The following is a 25,547-nucleotide window of genomic DNA, read 5'->3' as shown; positions in this document are numbered from 1 at the left end:
TAATACTGCTCCTATGTACAAGAATATAACTACTATAATACTACCTCCTATGTACAAGAATATAACTACTATAATACTGCTCCTATGTACAAGAATAGAACTGCTATAATACTGCTATGTACAAGAATATAACTACTATAATACTGTCTCCTATGTACAAGAATATAACTACTATAATACTGCTCCTATGTACAAGAATATAACTACTATAATACTGCTCCTATGTACAAGAATATAACTACTATAATACTGCCTCCTATGTACAAGAATATAACTACTATAATACTGCTCCTATGTACAAGAATATAACTACTATAATACTGCTCCTATGTACAAGAATATAACTACTATAATACTGCCTCCTATGTACAGGAATATAACTACTATAATACTGCTCCTATGTACAAGAATATAACTACTATAATACTGCTCCTATGTACAAGAATATAACTACTATAATACTGCCTCCTATGTACAAGACTATAACTACTATAATACTGCTTCCTATGTACAAGAATATAGCTACTATAATACTGCTCCTATGTACAAGAATATAACTACTATAATACTGCTCCTATGTACAAGAATATAACTACTATAATACTGCTCCTATGTACAAGAATATAACTACTATAATACTGCTCCTATGTACAAGAATATAACTACTATAATACTGCTCCTATGTACAAGAATATAACTGCTATAATACTGCCTCCTATGTACAAGAATATAACTACTATAATACTGCTCCTATGTACAAGAATATAACTACTATAATACTGCTTCCTATGTACAAGAATATAACTACTATAATACTGCCTCCTATGTACAAGACTATAACTACTATAATACTGCTTCCTATGTACAAGAATATAGCTACTATAATACTGCTCCTATGTACAAGAATATAACTACTATAATACTGCTCCTATGTACAAGAATATAACTACTATAATACTGCTCCTATGTACAAGAATATAACTACTATAATACTGCTCCTATGTACAAGAATATAACTACTATAATACTGCTCCTATGTACAAGAATATAACTGCTATAATACTGCTCCTATGTACAAGAATATAACTACTATAATACTGCTCCTATGTACAAGAATATAACTGCTATAATACTGCCTCCTATGTACAAGAATATAACTGCTATAATACTGCTCCTATGTACAAGAATATAACTACTATAATACTGCTCCTATGTACAAGAATATAACTACTATAATACTGCCTCCTATGTACAAGAATATAACTACTATAATACTGCCTCCTATGTACAAGAATATAACTACTATAATACTGCCTCCTATGTACAAGAATATAACTACTATAATACTGCCTCCTATGTACAAGAATATAACTACTATAATACTGCCTCCTATGTACAAGAATATAACTACTATAATACTGCCTCCTATGTACAAGAATATAACTACTATAATACTGCCTCCTATGTACAAGAATATAACTACTATAATACTGCCTCCTATGTACAAGAATATAACTACTATAATACTGCTCCTATGTACAAGAATATAACTACTATAATACTGCCTCCTATGTACAAGAATATAACTACTATAATACTGCTCCTATGTACAAGAATATAACTGCTATAATACCGCTCCTATGTACAAGAATATATCTACTATAATACTGCTGCTATATACAAGAATATAACTACTATAATACTGCCTCCTATGTACAAGAATATAACTACTATAATACTGCCTCCTATGTACAAGAATATAACTACTATAATACTGCCTCCTATGTACAAGAATATAACTACTATAATACTGCTCCTATGTACAAGAATATAACTACTATAATACTGCTCCTATGTACAAGAATATAACTACTATAATACTGCTCCTATGTACAAGAATATAACTGCTATAATACTGCCTCCTATGTACAAGAATATAACTGCTATAATACTGCTCCTATGTACAAGAATATAACTACTATAATACTGCTCCTATGTACAAGAATATAACTACTATAATACTGCCTCCTATGTACAAGAATATAACTACTATAATACTGCCTCCTATGTACAAGAATATAACTACTATAATACTGCCTCCTATGTACAAGAATATAACTACTATAATACTGCCTCCTATGTACAAGAATATAACTACTATAATACTGCCTCCTATGTACAAGAATATAACTACTATAATACTGCCTCCTATGTACAAGAATATAACTACTATAATACTGCCTCCTATGTACAAGAATATATCTACTATAATACTGCTCCTATGTACAAGAATATAACTACTATAATACTGCCTCCTATGTACAAGAATATAACTACTATAATACTGCTCCTATGTACAAGAATATAACTACTATAATACTGCTCCTATGTACAAGAATATAACTACTATAATACTGCTCCTATGTACAAGAATATAACTACTATAATACTGCTCCCAAGTGTTACAAAAGCACATATTGCATTGTGATAATGAAACTAATTTTCGGACTCATTACTGAATCTCAGTTGGTAGACGGGTAACACTGGGTAGTTGTCGATTGTTCAGTATCCTGCACACATTTTATTCCTCACATGTTCATTACCCTCCACAGTACAACGCTCCAGCGTCTGCTGCTGAATATATCCATCGTGTTGGACGTACCGCCCGGCTTTGCGCCCGGGGGAGCAGTCTGCTCATCCTGATCCCTTCAGAGGCTGAATACATTCAGACTTTGGTTAATCACAAAATAAGGTAGGATATGTATTCAAAAATATCAGTCTTTGGGTTGCAGTACACTGAAGACCCCCTCATGTTGTGGGGGCGCTGCTGACTGTTGATAATGTTGTATAAAGGAAACTGCTCAGGAGATATTCTGCTGCAAATGGGACAGCAGTGTGCAGCCACAGTCAGCCATAGACAGCAGTCACCCTCCTCCATAACGTAGACACGGGCTCTGCACTGCTCTTCCTGTCACCGCTCATTAGAAGTCTTGACCTCTTAGGATTTCTTTCTCATTTTCAGTGTCTCAGAGATGAAGATGGAGGAGATCTTGTCCAACCTTCTGCAGGAGGACTTTCTGATAATCAAGCGAGGGAAGGTGAGGCAGATATATCCAGTGTGTAGTATTATTTATTATTAATCAGAGACTCAAAGTCTGCCGGTGCAGTCACTGTGTACATACATTACTTATCCTGTATTATACTCCGGAGCTGCACTCACTATTCTGCTGGTGCAGTCACTGTGTACATACATTACTTATCCTGTACTGATCCTGAGTTACATCCTGTATTATACCCCAGAGCTGCACTCACTATTCTGCTGGTGCAGTCACTGTGTACATACATTACTTATCCTGAGTTACATCCTGTATTATACTCCAGAGCTGCACTCACTATTCTGCTGGTGCAGTCACTGTGTACATACATTACTTATCCTGTACTGATCCTGAGTTACATCCTGTATTATACTCCAGAGCTGCACTCACTATTCTGCTGGTGCAGTCACTGTGTACATACATTACTTATCCTGAGTTACATCCTGTATTATACTCCAGAGCTGCACTCACTATTCTGCTGGTGCAGTCACTGTGTACATACATTACTTATCCTATACTGATCCTGAGTTACATCCTGTATTATACTCCAGAGCTGCACTCACTATTCTGCTGGTGCAGTCACTGTGTATATACATTACTTATCCTGTACTGATCCTGAGTTACATCCTATATTATACTCCAGAGCTGCACTCACTATTCTGCTGGTGCAGTCACTGTGTACATACATTACTTATCCTGTACTGATCCTGAGTTACATCCTGTATTATACTCCACAGCTGCACTCTCTATTCTGCTGGTGCAGTCACTGTGTACATACATTACTTATCCTGTACTGATCCTGAGTTACATCCTGTATTATACTCCAGAGCTGCACTCACTATTCTGCTGGTGCACTCACTGTGTACATACATTACTTATCCTGTACTGATCCTCAGTTACATCCTGTATTATACTCTAGAGCTGCACTCACTATTCTGCTGGTGCAGTCACTGTGTACATACATTACTTATCCTATACTGATCCTGAGTTACATCCTGTATTATACTCCAGAGCTGCACTCACTATTCTGCTGGTGCAGTCACTGTGTACATACATTACTCATCCTGTACTGATCCTGAGTTACATCCTGTATTATACTCCAGAGCTGCACTCACTATTCTGCTGGTGCACTCACTGTGTACATACATTACTTATCCTGTACTGATCCTCAGTTACATCCTGTATTATACTCCAGAGCTGCACTCACTATTCTGCTGGTGCACTCACTGTGTACATACATTACTTATCCTGAGTTACATCCTGTATTATACTCCAGAGCTGCACTCACTATTCTGCTCATCTGAAGTACACATGATGTGGTCCCTCAGCTGTGTGCTCCCTACATGTTCAGGTACCATACACCTGCCATATATCAGCACGTGATGTGGCCCCTGGACGCAGGCTGTTACTTCAGGAGGGCTCTGATCCGGGGAGGGGGCGCTGCCTCCCGATCCTCTCCCCCTCCCTTTGTAATATATTGTCATATTATCACTAATCCCCTGGCAGTTGTGACATTGAGACGAGTCGTCTGTCACTTAAGATTGAGCGCTCTTTAATTTCCTGGCGCTCTCGCAGTGGGCCGGACTTCAGGCTGAGGTCTTTATTGGAATTCTTGAAGACTCTCTTCCCGCTCGGATCTATTCTGAGCCCTGTTACAGAAAGTCTACAGTAACCAGCGGAGGATTGAGCCGCGGCCTCCGCTCTGTTTACTTAACGCTTTAGCCGGATTCCTCCCCCCCCCCCCTTCTCTCTCGCAGCCGTCCGGCTTTCCAATATTCCTTAAACAAGTGCTGTGTTCACACGTACCCCCCTTTACCCCCCCCCCCTTCCCCCGCTCCCCCTCTTTGCCGATCCCCTCTTCTTCTTATTATTATTAATCTGAAGATGTTAACAGGGGGGGGCTGTACGAGAAGAGGAACGAGGTGGGGGGAGGGAGGTGGATTTTTTTTGTATTTCCTACGTTATTAAAGTGCTTTAGTTTTAATATCGGTGGATTGTGTCCACCTGTGGCGACGAGCAACTTGCGCAGTTTTGCATTAATATAAAAAATAATAATAAAAATGAGAAAAAAAGTTACATTGAAAACGGGACTTAAAGGGACAGGCACTCGCCTAGTGACAGGCTTGTGGGAGCCTAAAATACAAGATTTTGGTGTTATTGCCTTAAAGGGATAGTGTTGTGGTAAGGATAATTAACACCAGTGTCACCAGCGTTTGTTTTTTTTGTTTTTTGTTTTTTGCAGTTTCTCATTATTTTTAGGTTACTGCTTGCTGTCAGTGAATGGGAACGTTGTTATTCCACCCAAAGGCTAAGGATCGCTGCTGATTTGTTACAATTGTATCAATCCTAGACACACCTCTAAGGTGATACAAGTTACCTCCACTGATACATTGTAACAAACTATCACAGCAGCAGATTTTTTTTTCGTGTCTAGTCTGTATTCAATGGAAACGAATCCCCAGCTGTGAGAAGTTGTAGGTCTGTACGGGTTTTCAACCTCTGGCTGTAATGATATGGGACCCTTTTTAAAAAAAAAAAAGTTGGCAAAGTAAGAGTTAATGCATAGCGCTGCCTCAGGGGCGCCACCCCCCCCCCCCCCCCCCCCCCCCCGGCCGCCTCCTCAGACGTTTTATTACAGTGTAATTTCTCTTCTGTTACCATTAATATTGGAAGGATTACCCCCGCCACCCCGCAGACAAGCGCCGCATCATTATACTGTTATTAAATCTGTTATAAACGCCTTTATTATCCACCCGCCTCACACTCCAGCTTTTAATTTAACCCCCTCTGCTTATCCCCCCCCCACCAGAGGGCCGAGACGCCGGAACCCCAGGCTGTACGGGAGAGGGCCACTGTATTACAGACTAAGTTTGAGGACTACATACACGCCAGCGCGGAGGCATCACTATCTGCAAAGAACGGTAAGGGAGAACCGCCAGAAATGTTCTACTTCTGGTACATAAGGGCGGTATTATAGTAGTTATATTACTGTACATAGGAGCAGTATTATAGTAGTTATATTACTGTACATAGGAGCAGTATTATAGTAGTTATAATCTTGTACATAGGAGCAGTATTATAGTAGTTATATTCTTGTACATAGGAGGCAGTATTATAGTAGTTATATTCCTGTACATAGGAGGCAGTATTATAGTAGTTATATTCTTGTACATAGGAGGCAGTATTATAGTAGTTATATTCTTGTACATAGGAGCAGTATTATAGTAGTTATATTCTTGTACATAGGAGCAGTATTATAGTAGTTATATTCTTGTACATAGGAGCAGTATTATAGTAGTTATATTCTTGTACATAGGAGCAGTATTATAGTAGTTATATTCTTGTACATAGGAGCAGTATTATAGTAGTTATATTCTTGTACATAGGGGGCAGTATTATAGTAGTTATATTCCTGTACATAGAAGCAGTATTATAGTAGTTATATTCTTGTACATGGGAGCAGTATTATAGTAGTTATATTTGTGTACATAGGAGCAGTATTATAGTAGTTATATTCTTGTACATAGGAGCAGTATTATAGTAGTTATATTCTTGTACATAGGAGCAGTATTATAGTAGTTATATTCTTGTACATAGGAGCAGTATTATAGTAGTTATATTCTTGTACATAGGAGCAGTATTATAGTAGTTATATTCTTGTACATAGGAGCAGTATTATAGTAGTTATATTCTTGTACATAGGAGGCAGTATTATAGTAGTTATATTCTTGTACATAGGAGGCAGTATTATAGTAGTTATATTCTTGTACATAGGAGCAGTATTATAGTAGTTATATTCTTGTACATAGGAGCAGTATTATAGTAGTTATATACTTGTACATAGGAGGCAGTATTATAGCAGTTATATTCTTGTACATAGGAGCAGTATTATAGTAGATATATTCTTGTACATAGGAGCAGTATTATAGTAGTTATATTCTAGTACATAGAGGCAGTATTATAGTAGTTATATTCTTGTACATAGGAGCAGTATTATAGTAGTTATATTCTTGTACATAGGAGCAGTATTATAGTAGATATATTCTTGTACATAGGAGGCAGTATTATAGTAGTTATATTCTTGTACATAGGAGGCAGTATTATAGTAGTTATATTCTTGTACATAGGAGCAGTATTATAGTAGATATATTCTTGTACATAGGAGCAGTATTATAGTAGTTATATTCTTGTACATAGGAGCAGTATTATAGTAGTTATATTCTTGTACATAGGAGCAGTATTATAGTAGTTATATTCTTGTACATAGGAGGCAGTATTATAGTAGTTATATTCTTGTACATAGGAGGCAGTATTATAGTAGTTATATTCTTGTACATAGGAGCAGTATTATAGTAGTTATATTCTTGTACATAGGAGCAGTATTATAGTAGTTATATACTTGTACATAGGAGGCAGTATTATAGCAGTTATATTCTTGTACATAGGAGCAGTATTATAGTAGATATATTCTTGTACATAGGAGCAGTATTATAGTAGTTATATTCTAGTACATAGAGGCAGTATTATAGTAGTTATATTCTTGTACATAGGAGCAGTATTATAGTAGTTATATTCTTGTACATAGGAGCAGTATTATAGTAGATATATTCTTGTACATAGGAGGCAGTATTATAGTAGTTATATTCTTGTACATAGGAGGCAGTATTATAGTAGTTATATTCTTGTACATAGGAGCAGTATTATAGTAGATATATTCTTGTACATAGGAGCAGTATTATAGTAGTTATATTCTTGTACATAGGAGCAGTATTATAGTAGTTATATTCTTGTACATAGGAGCAGTATTATAGTAGATATATTCTTGTACATAGGAGGCAGTATTATAGTAGTTATATTCTGGTACATAGGAGCAGTATTATAGTAGTTATATTCTTGTACATAGGAGGCAGTATTATAGTAGTTATATTCTTGTACATAGGAGGCAGTATTATAGTAGTTATATTCTTGTACATAGGAGCAGTATTATAGTAGTTCTGTTTACATAGATGATAACGATGTCATTGTACTATCGTTGTGTTGCTTGTGACTAGTGCCTTCTGATATGAGGCGCTTCAGTTGGTGCCTCGGGCAGCGCTCATCTCTGTTGATGACCTCTTCAGTGATATTCCTGTATTTTGCAGCCGTCACTCTCCAAAATGACACTTTTTACTTTTATTACTGTTCATAAACGCCAATATCCTGCAATGATGAGAGGAGATTACTCCTGAGCCACCGCTAAGCTCCCTCCATCTGATCATGGAAGAGGGGGAAAGATCTAGCAGAGGGATGTGTGTTGGAGGAGCAGAGATGTGAGGTCACTGGGTGGGTAGCAGCCTCAGAGTATACAGATTACATGATAGTGTTGTTCGGATAAGGCTCAAACTCAGGCCTGCAGGACGTCCTATGCCAACCATCGAGCGGCCATTCTGAATCTGGCAGGGGCGGACTGGGAACGTAAAGTGGCACTGGAAAAAAACTCCTCTTTTCAGCACTTACATTACTCAGCAGGGGGGCGTCAATACGTTTAAGAGAAGACATGAAATCTTTCTGAGGCTTAATATAAGATAGAAATACAGGGATGTACTGTACAAATTGTTCATGATTTGTTCTTCTCTTCTTTCTCAGCCCTGCAGTCCTACATTCGCTCTTACGCCACCTACCCCAAGAATCTGAAGCACGTCTTCCATATACGTTCTCTGCACCTGGGTCATGTAGCCAAAAGTTTTGGCCTGAGAGACGCCCCACAGAACCTCAGCCATCAGCTGGCGGGAAACTCTAAGAAGAAGAAAGCAATGAAGCCCAAGAAGTAAGATCCATAGGAATGCAGACTATACTCCAGAGCTGCACTCCCTATTCTGCTGGTGCAGTCACTGTGTACATACATTACTTATCCTGTACTCATCCTGAGTTACATCCTGTATTATACTCCAGAGCTGCACTCACTATTCTGCTGGTACATACATTACTTATCCTATAGTGATCCTGAGTTACATCCTGTATTAGACTCCAGAGCTGCACTCACTATTCTGCTGGTGCAGTCACTGTGTTCATACATTACTTATCCTGTACTGACCCTGAGTTACATCCTGTATTATACTCCAGAGCTGCACTCACTATTCTGCTGGTGCAGTCACTGTGTACATACATTACTTATCCTGTACTGATCCTGAGTTACATCCTGTATTATACTCCAGAGCTGCACTCACTATTCTGCTGGTGCAGTCCCTGTGTGCATACATTACTTATCCTGTACTGATCCTGAGTTACATCCTGTATTATACTCCAGAGCTGCAATCACTATTCTGCTGGTGCAGTCCCTGTGTACATACATTACTTATCCTGTACTGATCCTGAGTTACATCCTGTATTATACTCCAGAGCTGCACTCACTATTCTGCTGGTGCAGTCCCTGTGTGCATACATTACTTATCCTGTACTGATCCTGAGTTACATCCTGTATTATACTCCAGAGCTGCAATCACTATTCTGCTGGTGCAGTCCCTGTGTACATACATTACTTATCCTGTTACTGAGCCTGTGTTTTATATTCTGTATTATTTTCCAAGCTGACCTCTCCCAGCACCCCCTCCTTGTTCAGTGTCTGCACTGAGCTTGCTTTGGTGCTTTGCAGTTGCACCAGACACCGTACAGTCATTTGACTTTGGAAAACAAACTACTTTCCTACATTTGATGAGCTCAGCTAAGCTTTTATGGTGGTGTTTTTTGACTGCTTTTGGTTGCATCCAGCAGAATTGTGAGTTCAGCTCTGGGGTGATTTCACAAATGGCAGATGTCTTTAGACCTTTCTGTGACTGAATGTGGCTTTCAGATATTCCCGGATCCCATTTCACGTGCACGGGATGGAGGTTCATTCTTAACTGTCACCTTCTGGCTCTAAATGATGTTTGACGGGTTTTGTTTTTTTGCTAGGGATACATTGTAACAACTTCTTCTTCAGGCTCTTCAGTGTGGTTGTCAGGCAGCGAGTCCATAGCAACCAGTCTGTCTCAGCTCTTTGAACTCTGAACCGAGGGAAGGGGCGAGGACTTGGGTGCTTCTCTTTGGTACTGCCAGGTTAATTAGGTGGAGTTCCCCCGTTTGACGGGTTGTCTCATCCTTATAGACCGGGGTACCACCATGCTGTCGCCCATGTCAGAATATAGAGCCACTCGCCCGTTCATGCATTGGAAGTAACTTTCTGGGTTTTCTACGACAAGATACATAGAATTCTAGTCAATGGTCAATGTGACCTCAAGTGCATTACCACAAGTGCCCAGCAGAGGCCCTCAGTGATGTGAGAATTGGTATAAGGGGCTTGAGCCCCTCATTAATGAGAGGATTGTACCAATTAGGTGGGGGGAGGGATGTCCTTTAAATCTCCATTTACTCTGATACAATTGGACTTTTTTGTTTTATTATACCCCCCTTCCCCCCCACCAGCTTTACAGTATTTGTAAACTGACTCACTCTGTGCCCCCCCCCCTTCTGTGCCTAAACCCCCATATAGACTGCCATATGGGATCTGCTATATGCAATATGGTGGCAGGAGCCCCCCATTCCACAGACGGGGGTGACCCCATTGTCTGATTGAGGCAGATGGAAGACTGCTTGGGACCCCCCCTTCCCCTCCACTTCCTCCTCCCGGCTTCTCTAGCCCCATGACTAGAAGGATTTGTCCTGGGCTTTTATTGTGGGAAGAATGGCGTGATTAGCCGCTAAGTAGCGCGTTACATAGCATGGGGCCGGCTCGCCAGTCGCTGCCCGGACCGCCGGCCGCAGGCGTGTCACGCGATTATGCTGACGAGGAGTCGGGGGTCTGCGCACCTCTATTTTACTCATTAGCCCAGGAGACGTCCCGGCTGCTGAGAACAAGAGCGCCTCCCGGGGCGCAGGAACATGTCGCGCTCCACAGCACAAAAGACCATTTAAAGACCCCAAAGCCTCATTAAGAGATCATTTAAAGGGATTTCGGAGGAGCAAGTTGTGATCCCATCAGGCAACCGCCCCAATGAAACCTGTTTCTGGGAAAGTTGGCTGACAACCAGTATGGCCGCCAGGTTGTCAGTTATCCCTTTTCCCAGCCTACGTCTTCTCAACCCTATATGACGGCCTTCCTGGCTCCTGGGAAAGCTGGGTGTAATGGTTTGTCCGGTATATGGCGCCATCTTCCTGGCAAGTGTCGAGTTAATAAACAGATGGGTTTTAAGTTTTTAAAAAAAAAAATATTTTCCTCGTTTTCATTCACTTGCGTGAAAACTTTTTGTGACAGTGGCGGCGTGTACGGGACTGTCTGCGTCATTGTCTCTGCCTCCTAAAAGCCGTTTGAGCGTGAAGGGCGGAGCACAATGGGATCAGGCCGGCTCGCCGGGACCCTCGCCATAAGCCCATTTCATACCCTGTCAGGGCTGAAAAGGAACCAGTTTAAGACCCCAATTAAAAAGGGACTTGGGAGAGTCCTGGCGGGGGAGGGGACGCCATGCAGGCTCCTGTCATCCCCCGGTCCGGCAGGACCCTCAGTGTAGACGAGGACCCTGACTCCTTCCCAGACGGCGCGTCTGAGCGCACCGCCATGCCATAATCGCCTCGCTCTTCTCATGTCAATCATCCGCTGCCTGCGGAGCACCGGACTCTGGATGCACGTGTGTCACGGAGAACTACAACTCTCAGCATGCTCCTGCAGTTTGTGGGTGTCACTGTATAGCTTGGGTAAATTTGCCACTCAGGACTCTGGAAAAGCTGGGTGACCGTTCCCTTGGAAGCCGTAATGTTGGCTTTTGCAGAATCCGCTATTATACATTTGTCTTTCAGGACACTGGGAAAGCTGGGTGAACGCTGCTGTGTAAGTATAGGGTAAGGTTATCACCCAGCTTTCCCAGATACAGACGTTTTATATTGATATATTTTTATTTCTAGCTGGAGTTGCGTTTCAGGAACCTGGGAAAGCTGGGTGACCCGGGCTGAAGAAATAGGGTTAATTCTAATGGTGGTCACCCAGCTTTTCCCGAAGCAGATATAACAGAGAAACCTCTGATCAAAGAGGGGCTCGGTACTGCCGCTGCGTGGTTACAGAGCGCCTCCCCTTTAAAATCGGAGGCAATAACGGCCGGTCATTATATTGGGTGGCACCCAGCTTTCCCAGGATCCTGAAGGCCGCATCAGCCTGTTCAGCAGAAGTATTGGGCCAGGGTCGTATCACTGTGAGGAAAGCTGGGTGACCTGGGAAACTGTAAGAAGTGATCATATTTGTTGTCACCCGGCTTTCCTGGAAACGGAAACCCCAACACAGAATATTGCACTGCAGTCAAGAAAGTCGTCCTCTCCGCCATCTCTTCCTGGGAAAGCTGGGTGGCCATCAAAAGGTCTGCTTTTACAAGTATTCCAATAGGGGTTGTCGCCCAACTTTCCAAGTTTCACTGCATAATGAGGAAGCCTTGTATATCAGGGTTGTGGGGAAAGCTGGGTGACAACCCCTGTGGTAGATTCAGAGGCGGAGAGTTGTCACCCAGCTTTCCCAGAAAAAGATCTTACCAAGAATCAGCTGAGTAGACTGTGTTCCAATTTTATGTTAGAAGGCAGGGCCGGTCAGTGGCTGTGAGACCGCCCCGGGGCGATCACCCTGTAAGCCGCCCTCGTTCACACTTGTGGGCGATTTACTCGAGTTGACCTTTGTCTTGACCTGACATGGCCGCTCTCTCTCCCCCCCCCCCCCGGCGTGGGCCGCTCTCTCCCCTCCCCCGGCGTGGGCCGCTCTCCCCCAGTCCAATTCAAGGAGGATTAAGGAGTGTTGATGGAGCTTGTGCTCCCGAGAGAGTGGCCGCCCTCTGCAGTCTGTGATGCCCCTGGCTGCTGTAAGACTACAACACTCAGCATGCTGGGAGTAGTAGTAGCCCAGATTGGCCGGCATAGACTGATGTATTATACTCTCCGCACCAACCAGGTGTTACATTTGGGAATTGCTATTTAAGCGACTACCTCTGACCCCCTCTCTCTCTCTCTCTCTCTCTCTCTCGTTTCTCTCAGGACGGTGAGGACGAAGCAGAGGTTTTCAGACCTCCTGAAGTCGGAGTTCTCCAGCGGACTCCCTCCACGACCCAAGAAAAGGAAGACTCCTCAGAGTGACGAGAAGGAGCCTTGAGCTGTGGGAACTGAAAAAATATATATATTGCTTCTTGTCCTTGCTCAGTTTCCTTTGCCCTCTTCATCCTGAGCCTCCTTTTCATGAATAGAATGCCAGAGCTGCAGTGAAGAGTGACACCCCTCATTCATCACAGTTGATTCAGCCATATTTGTTACCGCCCAGGTTTGAAATGCACAGAGCGTGAGAGGGAGGTTCAGAACGCCACATGGGTGGAGCGAGGCTGCGGCCTTCAGGGTCTGTGAAAAGCTGGGTGACGCCGGGACGTGTAATCCTGGGAATATTGGAGGGAAAAGTGTATTTTTAATGGACAAAGTTTTATTAAAAAAGTTTGTAAAGTTGTTATTGTAGTAAATTTTAGAGCTGGTGACGGCCATCGAGCCATAGGGGGGAGCAGCGGACTATTGGGAATTGGGGACGCCCCGCCCGAATGGTTAGGGGACCTCTTAGATTGGTCAAAGTCCATAATGCTGTGGGTAATGTACTAATGGCATGAACATGGCGGCCAGTCGCTGCATGCTCCGGTGGTCGTGTCACTGTGGTGTATAGCAGACGCGATGTCATGTACAGTGGATATAAAAAGTCTACACGCCCCTGTATGTGTCCTCTATATATACAGTGGATATAAAAAGTCTACACGCCCCTGTATGTGTCCTCTATATATACAGTGGATATAAAAAGTCTACACGCCCCTGTATGTGTCCTCTATATATACAGTGGATATAAAAAGTCTACACGCCCCTGTATGTGTCCTCTATATATACAGTGGATATAAAAAGTCTACACGCCCCTGTCTGTGTCCTCTATATATACAGTGAATATAAAAAGTCTACACGCCCCTGTCTGTGTCCTCTATATATACAGTGAATATAAAAAGTCTACACGCCCCTGTCTGTGTCCTCTATATATACAGTAGATATAAAAAGTCTACACGCCCCTGTATGTGTCCTCTATATATACAGTGGATATAAAAAGTCTACACGCCCCTGTATGTGTCCTCTATATATACAGTGAATATAAAAAGTCTACACGCCCCTGTCTGTGTCCTCTATATATACAGTGGATATAAAAAGTCTACACGCCCCTGTCTGTGTCCTCTATATATACAGTGGATATAAAAAGTCTACACGCCCCTGTCTGTGTCCTCTATATATACAGTGGATATAAAAAGTCTACACGCCCCTGTCTGTGTCCTCTATATATACAGTGGATATAAAAAGTCTACACGCCCCTGTCTGTGTCCTCTATATATACAGTGGATATAAAAAGTCTACACGCCCCTGTATGTGTCCTCTATATATACAGTGGATATAAAAAGTCTACACGCCCCTGTATGTGTCCTCTATATATACAGTGGATATAAAAAGTCTACACGCCCCTGTATGTGTCCTCTATATATACAGTGGATATAAAAAGTCTACACGCCCCTGTATAAATGTCAGGTTTCTGTGCTGTAAAAAAAATGAGACAAAGAAAAATCATTTCAGATTTTTCCACCTTTAGAGAAAACTTTTAATCCAGCTCACCTTCCTGGTGTGGTATATAATCCCGGCTCCAGAGGCCCTGGGGGAGTGTTCCCGTAGCAGGCTGCAAACAAAATAGAAGAAGGTTCTGGAGACAATAGAGGTCCTCTTATAGCTCTTCTTTATTGGTATTGTTCATAAAACCGACATAGTCACTGGATCCACGGCATGGTCGCTGACGCGTTTCGGTTGAGTACCCTTAGTCGTAGCTACGACTAAGGGTACTCAACCGAAACGCGTCAGCGACCATGCCGTGGATCCAGTGACTATGTCTGTTTTATGAACAATACCAATAAAGAAGAGCTATAAGAGGACCTCTATTGTCTCCAGAACCTTCTTCTATTTTCCACCTTTAATGTGACCTATAAACTGTACAACTCAATGGAAAACAAACTGAAATCTTTTAGGTGAAGGGAAGAAAAAAAACCTAAAATGATGTGGTTGCATAAGTGTGCACACCCTCTTATAACTGGGGATGTGCCTGTGTTCAGAATGAAGCAATCACATTCACAATCCTGTTAGATAGCAGTCGGCACACACCGGCCATCATGTAAAGGGCTTCTGATTGACCCCAGATAAAGCTCAGCCGCTCTAGTTGGTCTTTCCTGAAATGTTCTTAGTCACATCCCACAGCAGAAGCCACGGTCCACAGAGAACTTCCATCAGAGGGGTCTCATTGTTAGAAGGTATCAGTCAGGAGAAGGGGACACAAGAATGTCCAAGGCATTAGATCTACCATGGAACACAGTGGAGACCGTCATCATCAAGTGGAGGAAATATGGCCCAACAGTGACCTCACCAAGAACTGGACGTCCCTCCAAAACTGATGAGAAGACGAGAAGAAAACTGGTCTGGGAGGCGACCAAGAGGCCGACAGCAACATTACAGGAGCTGCAGGAATCTCTGGCCAGTCCTGGCCGTGTGGTCCATGTGACAACCATCTCCCGTATTCTTCATATGTCTGGGCTATGGGGCAGAGGGGCAAGACGAAAGCCTCTTCTTACCAAGAAAAACATCCAAGCCAGGCGAAATTCTGCAAAAACACATCTGAGGTCTCCCAGAAGCATGTGGGAAAAGGTGTTCTGATGAGACCAAGGTTGGACTTTTTGGCCATAATTCCAAAATATATGTTTGGCGCAAAAACAACCCTGCCCATCCCCAGAAGAACCCCATCCCCACGGTGAAGCCTGGTGGTGGCAGCATCATGCCAAGGGGCTGTTCTTCTACAGCTGGAACTGGGGCCTTAGTTAAGCTGGAGGGAATTCTGAACAGATCCAAATACCGGTCAATATTGGCCCAAAACCTTCCGGCTTCTGCTAGAAAGCTGAACATGAAGAGGAACTTAATCTCTCATCATGACAACGACCCAAAGCAGACATCCAAATCAACAGAGGAATGGCTTCACCAGAAGAAGATTGAAGTTTTGGAATGGCCCAGCCAGAGCCCAGACCTGAATCCGATCGACAATCTGTAGGGTGATCTGAAGAGGGCTGTGCCCAGGAGATGCCCTCGCATCTGAAGAGGGCTGTGCCCAGGAGATGCCCTCGCAATCTGTGGGGTGATCTAAAGAGGGCTGTGCCCAGGAGATGCCCTCGCAATCTGTGGGGTGATCTAAAGAGGGCTGTGCCCAGGAGATGCCCTTGCAATCTGTGGGGTGATCTAAAGAGGGCCGTGCCCAGGAGATGCCCTCGCAGTCTGTGGGGTGATCTGAAGAGGGCCGTGCCCAGCAGATGCCCTCGCAGTCTGTGGGGTGATCTGAAGAGGGCCGTGCCCAGGAGATGCCCTCGCAGTCTGTGGGGTGATCTGAAGAGGGCTGTGCCCAGGAGATGCCCTCGCAGTCTGTGGGGGGATCTGAAGAGGGCTGTGCCCAGGAGATGCCCTCGCAATCTGTGGGGGGATCTGAAGAGGGCTGTGCCCAGGAGATGCCCTCGCAATCTGTGGGGGGATCTGAAGAGGGCTGTGCCCAGGAGATGCCCTCGCAATCTGTGGGGTGATCTGAAGAGGGCTGTGCCCAGGAGATGCCCTCGCCATCTGACAGATTTGGAGGGTTTCTGCAAAGAAGAGTCAAAATGTGCCATGCTGATAGACTCAGACCCAAACAGACTGAGCGCTGGAATAACATCAAAAGGGGCTTCAACAAAGTATTAGTGTAAGGGTGGGCACACTTATGCAACCACATTAGTTTAGTTTTTTTTTGTTTTCTTCCCTCCACCTAAAAGATTTCAGTTTGTTTTCCATTGAGTTGTATAGTTTATAGGTCACATTAAAGGTGGAAGAAGTTCTGAAATGATTTATCTTTGTCTCATTTTTTTTTTTTTTTACAGCACAGAAACCTGACATTTTAACAGGGGCGTGTAGACTTTTTATATCCACTGTATGTATAGAGGACACATACAGGGGCGTGTAGACTTTTTATATCCACTGTATATATAGAGGACACATACAGGGGCGTGTAGACTTTTTATATCCACTGTATATATAGAGGACACATACAGGGGCGTGTAGACTTTTTATATCCACTGTATATATAGAGGACACATACAGGGGCGTGTAGACTTTTTATATCCACTGTATATATAGAGGACACATACAGGGGCGTGTAGACTGTTTATATCCACTGTATATATAGAGGACACATACAGGGGCGTGTAGACTTTTTATATCCACTGTATATATAGAGGACACATACAGGGGCGTGTAGACTGTTTATATCCACTGTATATATAGAGGACACATACAGGGGCGTGTAGACTTTTTATATCCACTGTATATATAGAGGACACATACAGGGGCGTGTAGACTGTTTATAGTATAATGTAGAGAGGTCCTGTAGATGTAGATTCAGTACGGTGTGACCTCACATGTACCTCTGCCATACTGTGTGATGTCATCGTCTGTGGTGTCTACTGGTCCTGTATTGTATGATGTCATCATCCGAGATGTTTACTAATCCTATGTTGTGTGAAGAAGAAGAAAATCCCTTTATTGTCCCTCAGTGGGGAAATTTGGCATAACTGCAGCAATCTCATTCACAACAGGAGTAAAATAAGAGTAATTAGAAATTAAAGAGTAAAATACAAGAAAAACATAACACAGAATTTATTTTAAAAATTCACTACTGGGTTTCTGGGACCAGTGGTGGTTATAAATCCTAACCGCTGCTGGGAGGAAGGACCTCCGATAATGTTCCTTAGTGCCCCTAAGAGGCAGCAGTCACTGAAGGAGCTCTCCAGCTCCACAACAGCTTCATGCATGGGGTGATGTCATCATCTGTGATGTATCCCGATCCTCTACTGTGTGATGTCATAATCTGTGATGTATACTAATTCTAGGTTGTGTGATGTCATAGTCTCTGATGTATACTGGTCCTGTGCTGTGTGGTTGTCTGTGATGTATACTGATCCTGTACTGTGTGATGTCATAGTCTGTGATGTATACTGATCCTGTACTGTGTGATGTCATAGTCTTTGATGTATACTGGTCCTGTGCTGTGTGGTTGTCATAGTTGTTGATGTATCCTTATCTCATACTGCATGATGTCATAGTCTGTGATGTATCCCGATCCTGTACTGTGTGATGTCATAGTCTGTGATGTATACTCATCCTGTACTGTGTGATGTCACCATCTGTGATGTATCCTGATTCTGTACTATGTGATGTCATCTGTGGTGTATACTGATCCTAGGTTGTGTGATGTCATAGTCTGTGGTGTATCCTGATTCTGTACTGTGTGATGTCATAGTCTGGTGTATACTCCATCCTGTACTGTGTGATGTCATAGTCTGTGGTGTATACTTATCCTGTACTGTGTGATGTCATAGTCTGTGGTGTATACTCATCCTGTACTGTGTGATGTCAGTCTGTGGTGTATCCCGATCCTGTACTATGTGATGTCATAGTCTGTGATGTATCCTGATTCTGTACTGTGTGATGTCATCACATATGGTCTTTAATCTATACTGAGGAAGCTGATCATATATACTGATCCTGCGTGTTATGATGTCATCTATTCGGTCTATTGATCGTGCGTGTTATGATGTCATCTATTTGGTCTATTGATCCTGCGTGTTATGATGTCATCATACATGGCCACACGTGACGACGGTAACAGTTGGTTCGTGTTCAGGGGCCGGGCGCTGCCACCTCTCCGTTCGCTGTCCCGTCTCCTTGTAATCCTAGCCCTGAGTGCAGCCTCCTCTCTGCTGGAGGCCTTTGTGCGGAGGCTGGGAGTCACCTCAGGCCTCTCCTCATTGTCTCCTCGTCCCGGGAGAATAAAAGACGAGCGCTCATAAAGATGTCGCAGGCCGGCGGGGTTCCTGTGTCTCACGTTACTCGCCATTGTTGTTCACTTCACTGAGCCGCCGCCTCATAAGAAAAGATCATGATTAAAACCTGCAGCCCCTGAATGGACAAAGTGACTTGGATCAGGAGACGTATCCAACAGGCGTTTAGATACGTCACGGTACAGACCGACACCGCAAACCTCGCCACCGCAAAGCACTAAGCCGAAAAATGGTGCTCGCACGTGGCATGGGCTTCCCTCCAGTGTATGTTCCAAAAAGTGACGGCGTGTATCCACGTGTTTCCATATCTGACCACTCCGCTACTATGTATCAAACCTGCCAATCAGTCAGCGCTCCGCTGCGAGGTCATTGGTCATCACTCCGACCACTTCAGGCTCTTCTGTGGCCCAAGGTGGTCACACGTACTTCCCGTGGTTCCAGGTCCATGCGGCCATCTTACCCATAGGACGCTGATCTCGATCAAGTAAAACGTAGCACTGGCGGCTCGTCCCGATCAACGCATTTGGGTTTAATCGGCCCCGCGCACTGCGGGTGGAGCTGGTGGTCACCCATCCAGTCCATACATCTGCACTAAAAGAATTATTCATCGGAGTTCCCCCTTAAAAGAGATTTCTGCTTAATCCTATAGTTGCTACAGGATGCTTTATACGAATCTGACATATCGCCAAAATCCCCCCCCCCCCCCCCCCCCCCCCCCCCCCCCCCCCCCCCCCCCCCCCCCCCCCGTTCTTGGTGATATCTACGTGACGTGCTGCGGTTCTTTAATGTTCTGCGGAGGATCTCTCCACGGTACAAGGGAAATTAAATATTGGTAGAATCAGTTTTTTGTGATTTCCATTTTGTCGGTGTAAATGTGCCATGAGCTGCGGGCGTCTCAGCTCCGCGCACCCTCTGCGCCCCCCACCCATCGCCTTCCCCACAAGTCGCCTTTGATAGATTTTTAATATGATTTTAAGGAGTTTTGTTTGGCGTCTTTCTTATTCAATGAGATTAATTTAAACCACTTATCCCCCGGGTTTAAGTCGATCCATGTTGGCTTTTTTTTTTCATGAAGCTGCAGTTTTTGTGTGCGGCCGCATATGTTGTACGCCGGCTGCTGCGTATAAACTTGTCTGTCAGTTCATTAACCCCCCCCCCCCCCGACAATCCTCTCTGTCTACCATATCCATGGCAAAGGATTTAGCCCGGGCCCTTTCACATGCAAAATCCACGCCGATCACAAAGGAATGAGCCCTATCGACTTAATTAGTTGCTGCGCATTTCGCAAAAAGAAAAAAAAAAAAATGGTATTAATACCCACTAGTCCCATTAATATGAAAGAGGCCGAGGGGAAAAAAGACCAACTTTAGAGGTTAATAGAATTGGCAAACAAGATGGGGAGCGAGGTGGAGGCGAAAAACACAAAAAGTGAGCGCAGGCGGCTGGGGCAAAATGCAGAGTGTGGAAAAAAAATGGAGGTGAAATCAAATTTTTGTTTTTGTTTTTTTAAAATAGATTTTTATTTAGAATTCTTCGTTTTTTTTTTTTTTTTTCTAAATAGAATTTTATGCTTATTTTTTATTTATTTTTTTGAATTTTGTAAAAATAAATTAGAACCTTTTTTATATTTTTTTTTTTTTCCAAAATAAGGGAATGTTATGCTCATTTTTTAGATCTTTTTAATTGAGGGATTTTCTTTTAGAATTCAGAATTTTATTACCATTTTTTGAATTATTTTTTTTAAGGGAATTTTTGTACATACAGTTAGAATTTTAGTTGTATTTATTTTTTTTCTTGAAAAAAAATAAATACAAGACATTTTTTTTAACATTTTTAGATCACTTTTTACTGTAACAATAAAAATATTCTTTAATGTTTGTGCCTGTTGCAGTACTGACACCTGAGAGAATGTTTTCCATCATGGCCGTGAAAAATTTAAAAAAAAAAAATCATAAAAAAAAAAAATCTGTTTTCATGTAACTACACAAAAATATCCCAAAAACTTCAACAAGGCCCATACAATATATGTTCTGTCAGTAGTTACCTTTGACATTTGGCCTCTCCCAATTTCTGAAATGAAGGGCAGGTGGATGGCCCTATGTCTGTTGTACAGTGTTCAGTCCGTCCGTCCGTCCATAGGGGTTTAGGAAACCAACAGAGGTTCCGACATCTAGACCCGTACTTCCCCTTTAAACAATTCCCCAACCTACTGTTACTATTGGTCACTACAGGATTCCGGTAATTTCCTGATGCCAATATATTAGGTGATTGCTATTTAAGCAATTTCCCAATGTTCTCACTCTTCAACGGAATGTCCTATGACCTTATTGCCGTTTAGATGTGTCTGAAGAGTCAGGGTGGCCATGTTGGTTGTCGCCCATCTTTTCCTGAGACTGATACAATAATTAGAATTGATAGGAAAATTAACCTTTTTTTATTTTTAAAGGGGACACGCCCCTAAATTTGAAAATAGTTGCAGTTGTTTTTGCGGACAACAGAAGGGACGTAACGAGCGCAGACGGACATTATGAGGACAGAGCACCTTCTAAGACGTCTCCACTTCCTCGCTGTGACGCCGGTGCGTCGCTCCCAGGAGACCTTTGTTCCTCCTCATCAGAGGCCTGAGAATGTCCTGCATGTGCGAGAGGTCACTTAGACCTAAGGGGCTCATGGACAATGCCCTTTATGTGCCAGTGATGGGGGGGAGGGGGTCGCCCTGCGTGTGTTAATAGGCTTCGCTGTCCATCTGTTGGCTCCTGCACTGGTAGCCGCTTCCAGTCTGTCCCAGTCACCAGCTGCTGGCACACTGGCTGTCACCGAGCCAGCCACACTTTAAAGGGACGGAAACCACCCATCCTGCAAAGTGACCGTTTAAATCACTTAGGCAATTATACTGGGGTGATTAGCATTAATAATTCTGCTATTAATACAGAGGTGCGAGGGGCCCCTGACTGCTTACAATGGGCCCTGGGCAAGAGGGGGTCGCCGAGAGTCAGCGATGGCCCCTGTCCTCACATACCAGCACTTAGTCGTGCGACTAAATGATCGGTTCTGACATCAGGGACGTATATAGAAGAGGGGCCCCGCAGACAGAACCCACCAGGGCTGCCCCCCATCCTCTAATGCCCTTGGTACTGAATTCCAGCTCCATTTTCAATATCTCTGACGGCTGTCATTTTTATTTATAAACTGTCCTGACCTCATACTTCTCACAGGTGAGGGTTTGCTACACTTCTCTATGATGTTACCTACGCTGATACATTGTAACAAACTAGAGATGTGTGCCTCTGACGTATTGAGCTCACGAGGATTGTCTGTGCTGATACATTGTAACAAACTATCAGGATAGGAGAGATGTGTGCCTCTGACGTATTCAGCTCACGAGGATTGTCTGCGCTGATACACTGTAGCAAACTATCAGGATAGGAGAGATGTGTGCCTCTGACGTATTCAGCTCACGAGGATTGTCTGCGCTGATACACTGTAACAAACCTTTGGGACAGGAGAGAGATGTGTGCTGATGAGGTGTTCAGCTCACAAAGGATTTTTCTAGACTGGATACATTATAACAAACCCTCAGCTGTGAGTAGTTTACGGTATATTCACATATGGCGAATTTGTTGCAGCAGGTGCACAGTTTTCTGCAAACCCCATTTAGGCTAGGTCTACACGACATTTGTATAATGGCAGTCTATGGTGTCGCACTGCGACATGTTGCGATGCGACAGTCGCAAAAATCCATTCGAGATGGATTTTTCTGCGACTGTCGCGTCGCAGCATGTTGCAAGTGGCATTGCGACAAATGTTGTCGTGTAGACCTAGCCTTAGATGTGTGGAATAATTGCAGAAATTTCAGTAACGAATCTGCAGCATGTGAACCTACCCCTCAGGTCTGTACAGGGTTTTCTGCCTCTGGAGGCCACGCCCTTCGCGCCCCTTATGGTTACCACCACCTAAAACTGTCAAATAACCTGGTAAATTCTCCCCCAAAATGTACGAGATGGTTGCAGAGCTCTTCTTTACAACTCTTAGGGACCAGACCGCATGGCGGCACTTGGGGAAGACCGAAGATCGGGGCGGTATAACAGACCGCACAGAACCAACACTGGCGCCTACATCCATATACAGTGTCTGTCCAAAAAACAGGTCGCCACCTGGATGTAACTAAGCAGATAGTTCTGAGCCTCCTATTGGATAATTACCGCAGGGGGTGATTATCTGTCAGCTGGCAATACGTTATTTAACCCCAACTGGTGCAATGAGTTGCTTCTCATTTCTTACACAACCGTGTGGAAAGACACATCTCGTGGTCGTGGAAAAGATGTTAGTCTGTCTGAGAAGGGTCAGATCAGTGGCATGCATCAAGCAGAGAAACATCTAAGGAGATTGCAGAAACTACTAACATTGGGTTAAGAACTGTCCAACGTATTATTATATACTGGAAGGTCAGTGGGGACCCATCGCATTCGAGGAAGAAATGTGGCGGGGAAAAAATCCGGAATGATGGTGATCGGCGATCACTTAAACGTTTGGTGAAATCAAATCGAAGAAAAACAACAGTAGAACTTGGGGCTATGTTTAATAGTGAAAGTAATAGAACTCAGGGCTATGTTTACTAGTGAAAGTAATAGAACTCGGGGCTATGTTTAATAGTGAAAGTAATAGAACTCAGGGCTATGTTTACTAGTGAAAGTAATAGAACTCGGGGCTATGTTTAATAGTGAAAGTAATAGAACTCGGGGCTATGTTTACTAGTGAAAGTAATAGAACTCAGGGCTATGTTTACTAGTGAAAGTAATAGAACTCAGGGCTATGTTTACTAGTGAAAGTAATAGAACTCAGGGCTATGTTTAATAGTGAAAGTAATAGAACTCAGGGCTATGTTTAATAGTGAAAGTAAGAGCATTTCCACACGCACAATGCGAAGGGAACTCAATGGATTGGGACTGAACAGCTGTGTAGCCGTAAGAAAACCACTAATCAGTGAGGAAACCAGAAAAAAAGGCTTCAATTTGCTCGGGAGCATAAAGATTGGACTCTGGAGCGATGGAAGGAGGTGATGTGGTCTGAAGAGTCCAGATTTACCCTGTTCCAGAGTGATGGGCGCCTCAGGGTAAGAAGAGAGGCAGATGAAGTGATGCCCCCATCATGCCCAGTGCCTCCTGTACCAGCCTGTGGGGGCAGTGCCATCATCTGGGGTCCTGCAGTTGGTCAGGTCTAGGTTCAGCAACAGTATGTGCTCCAAGAAGGAGGTCAGCGACCACCTGAACCTACTGAAGGAGCAGGGTATTCCATCAATGGACCTGGTCTTCCCTGATGGCACGGGCATATTCCAAGATGACAATGCCAGGATTCATCGGGCTCAAATTGTGAAAGAGCGGTTCAGGGAGCAGGAGACGTCATTGTCACACATGGATTGGCCACCACAGAGTCCAGACCTTAACCCCATGGAGAATCTTTTTTTTTTGGGACAGGCACTGTATGTACTGAAGATGCAGAGGAAAAGTGGATTTCAACAATCTCCATCCTCATGTCCCAGAGGAGCTTTGAAAAATAAACGCTGAAGTCTGATTGGTGGCTGTGGGTGACTGCCCCGCCTCTGCGGAACTTATGGACATTTTTGCCTCTGTATTAGGGTATGTTGGCGTCTGTTGCTGCCAAAAAAAAAATCTCAGATTCCCTGCCAAAATCCCGCCAGCAGCTGTGTAGTGTCCGTCTTCCATTGTTTTCAACGGGTGGCATCATTGACCGTCACGCAAACCTTTCTTGGTGCAGTGTTCAGACATATGGCGCTGGAAGCCACATCTGGTGTCTGTTTGCAGTTTGGCTCCGTTCAATAGGACTAAACCGTGAAAGCGTCCGTGGCATTCGAAGTGAGAGACCACGGCGTTTTCTGCAGGTTTTGCAGAGGCAGAATCCGCTGTGTGGACATACCCTTAGGCCTCGTTCACATTTCCGTTTTTCACTGACATGCTGGCTGTACACTTAACATTGTTTTAATGTTTGTTCACATATCAATATACTTTTTACGTGCCGTGCATCAGTGAAAAAAATCACGGAGGCGTACACGACTTTGTTCCATAATTTGGAGGGCAAAAAATGGAACCGTGGAGCCTTCATGAATGAAACATGGATGGAGTTTTTTATTTTTTTTTACAAGAACTGTATGCGCCGTGTGTGTTGGCATTTTTGCGCAGCGTTTTATCAGCAATGGTTTTTTTTTTTTGTGAACGGCTGCGTAGGGTGTAGAATATTCTTCGGTGGCTTTTGCCAGCCTGCAGCAGTTACAAATTTGCGATAAAGTCATGCGTCATTGGTTGCTATGGCTTTGGGGTGGCCAACCACAGCTTGGGCTCACACCCTAAGGGCTCATGCACACGGCCGTAGCCGTTTTTGCGGTCTGATAATTGTGTATACGCAAAATATGGATACCAGCTGAATGTGTTCCGCAGAACAGTCCTATCCTTGTCTGTAATGCGGACAAGAATAGGACATGTTCTATATATTTGCG

General features: G+C 43.4%; 1 protein-coding gene across 3 annotated transcripts in view; it reads left to right on the top strand.

Annotated features, from left to right (window-relative positions):
- DDX31 (DEAD-box helicase 31) overlaps positions 1–13,243 on the top strand; it is a 31,780-nt gene extending 18,537 nt beyond the window's left edge. For all 3 annotated transcript variants that reach the window (XM_040405268.1, XM_040405269.1, XM_040405267.1), the window contains 5 exons: positions 2,613–2,752; positions 3,023–3,098; positions 5,905–6,016; positions 8,721–8,901; positions 13,116–13,243. In XM_040405268.1, the coding sequence (XP_040261202.1) occupies positions 2,613–2,752; positions 3,023–3,098; positions 5,905–6,016; positions 8,721–8,901; positions 13,116–13,230 (624 nt within the window). In that variant the 3' untranslated portion in view covers positions 13,231–13,243. The remainder of the gene's footprint in view (positions 1–2,612; positions 2,753–3,022; positions 3,099–5,904; positions 6,017–8,720; positions 8,902–13,115) is intronic.
- Positions 13,244–25,547: the final 12,304 nt, after the last annotated feature.

This window comes from Bufo bufo, chromosome 8 (genome assembly GCF_905171765.1).
Source record: "Bufo bufo chromosome 8, aBufBuf1.1, whole genome shotgun sequence".
Taxonomy (NCBI): domain Eukaryota; kingdom Metazoa; phylum Chordata; class Amphibia; order Anura; family Bufonidae; genus Bufo; species Bufo bufo.
The sequence above is the reverse complement of the archived record's forward strand: the minus strand, read 5'-3'. Positions and strand labels throughout refer to the sequence as shown.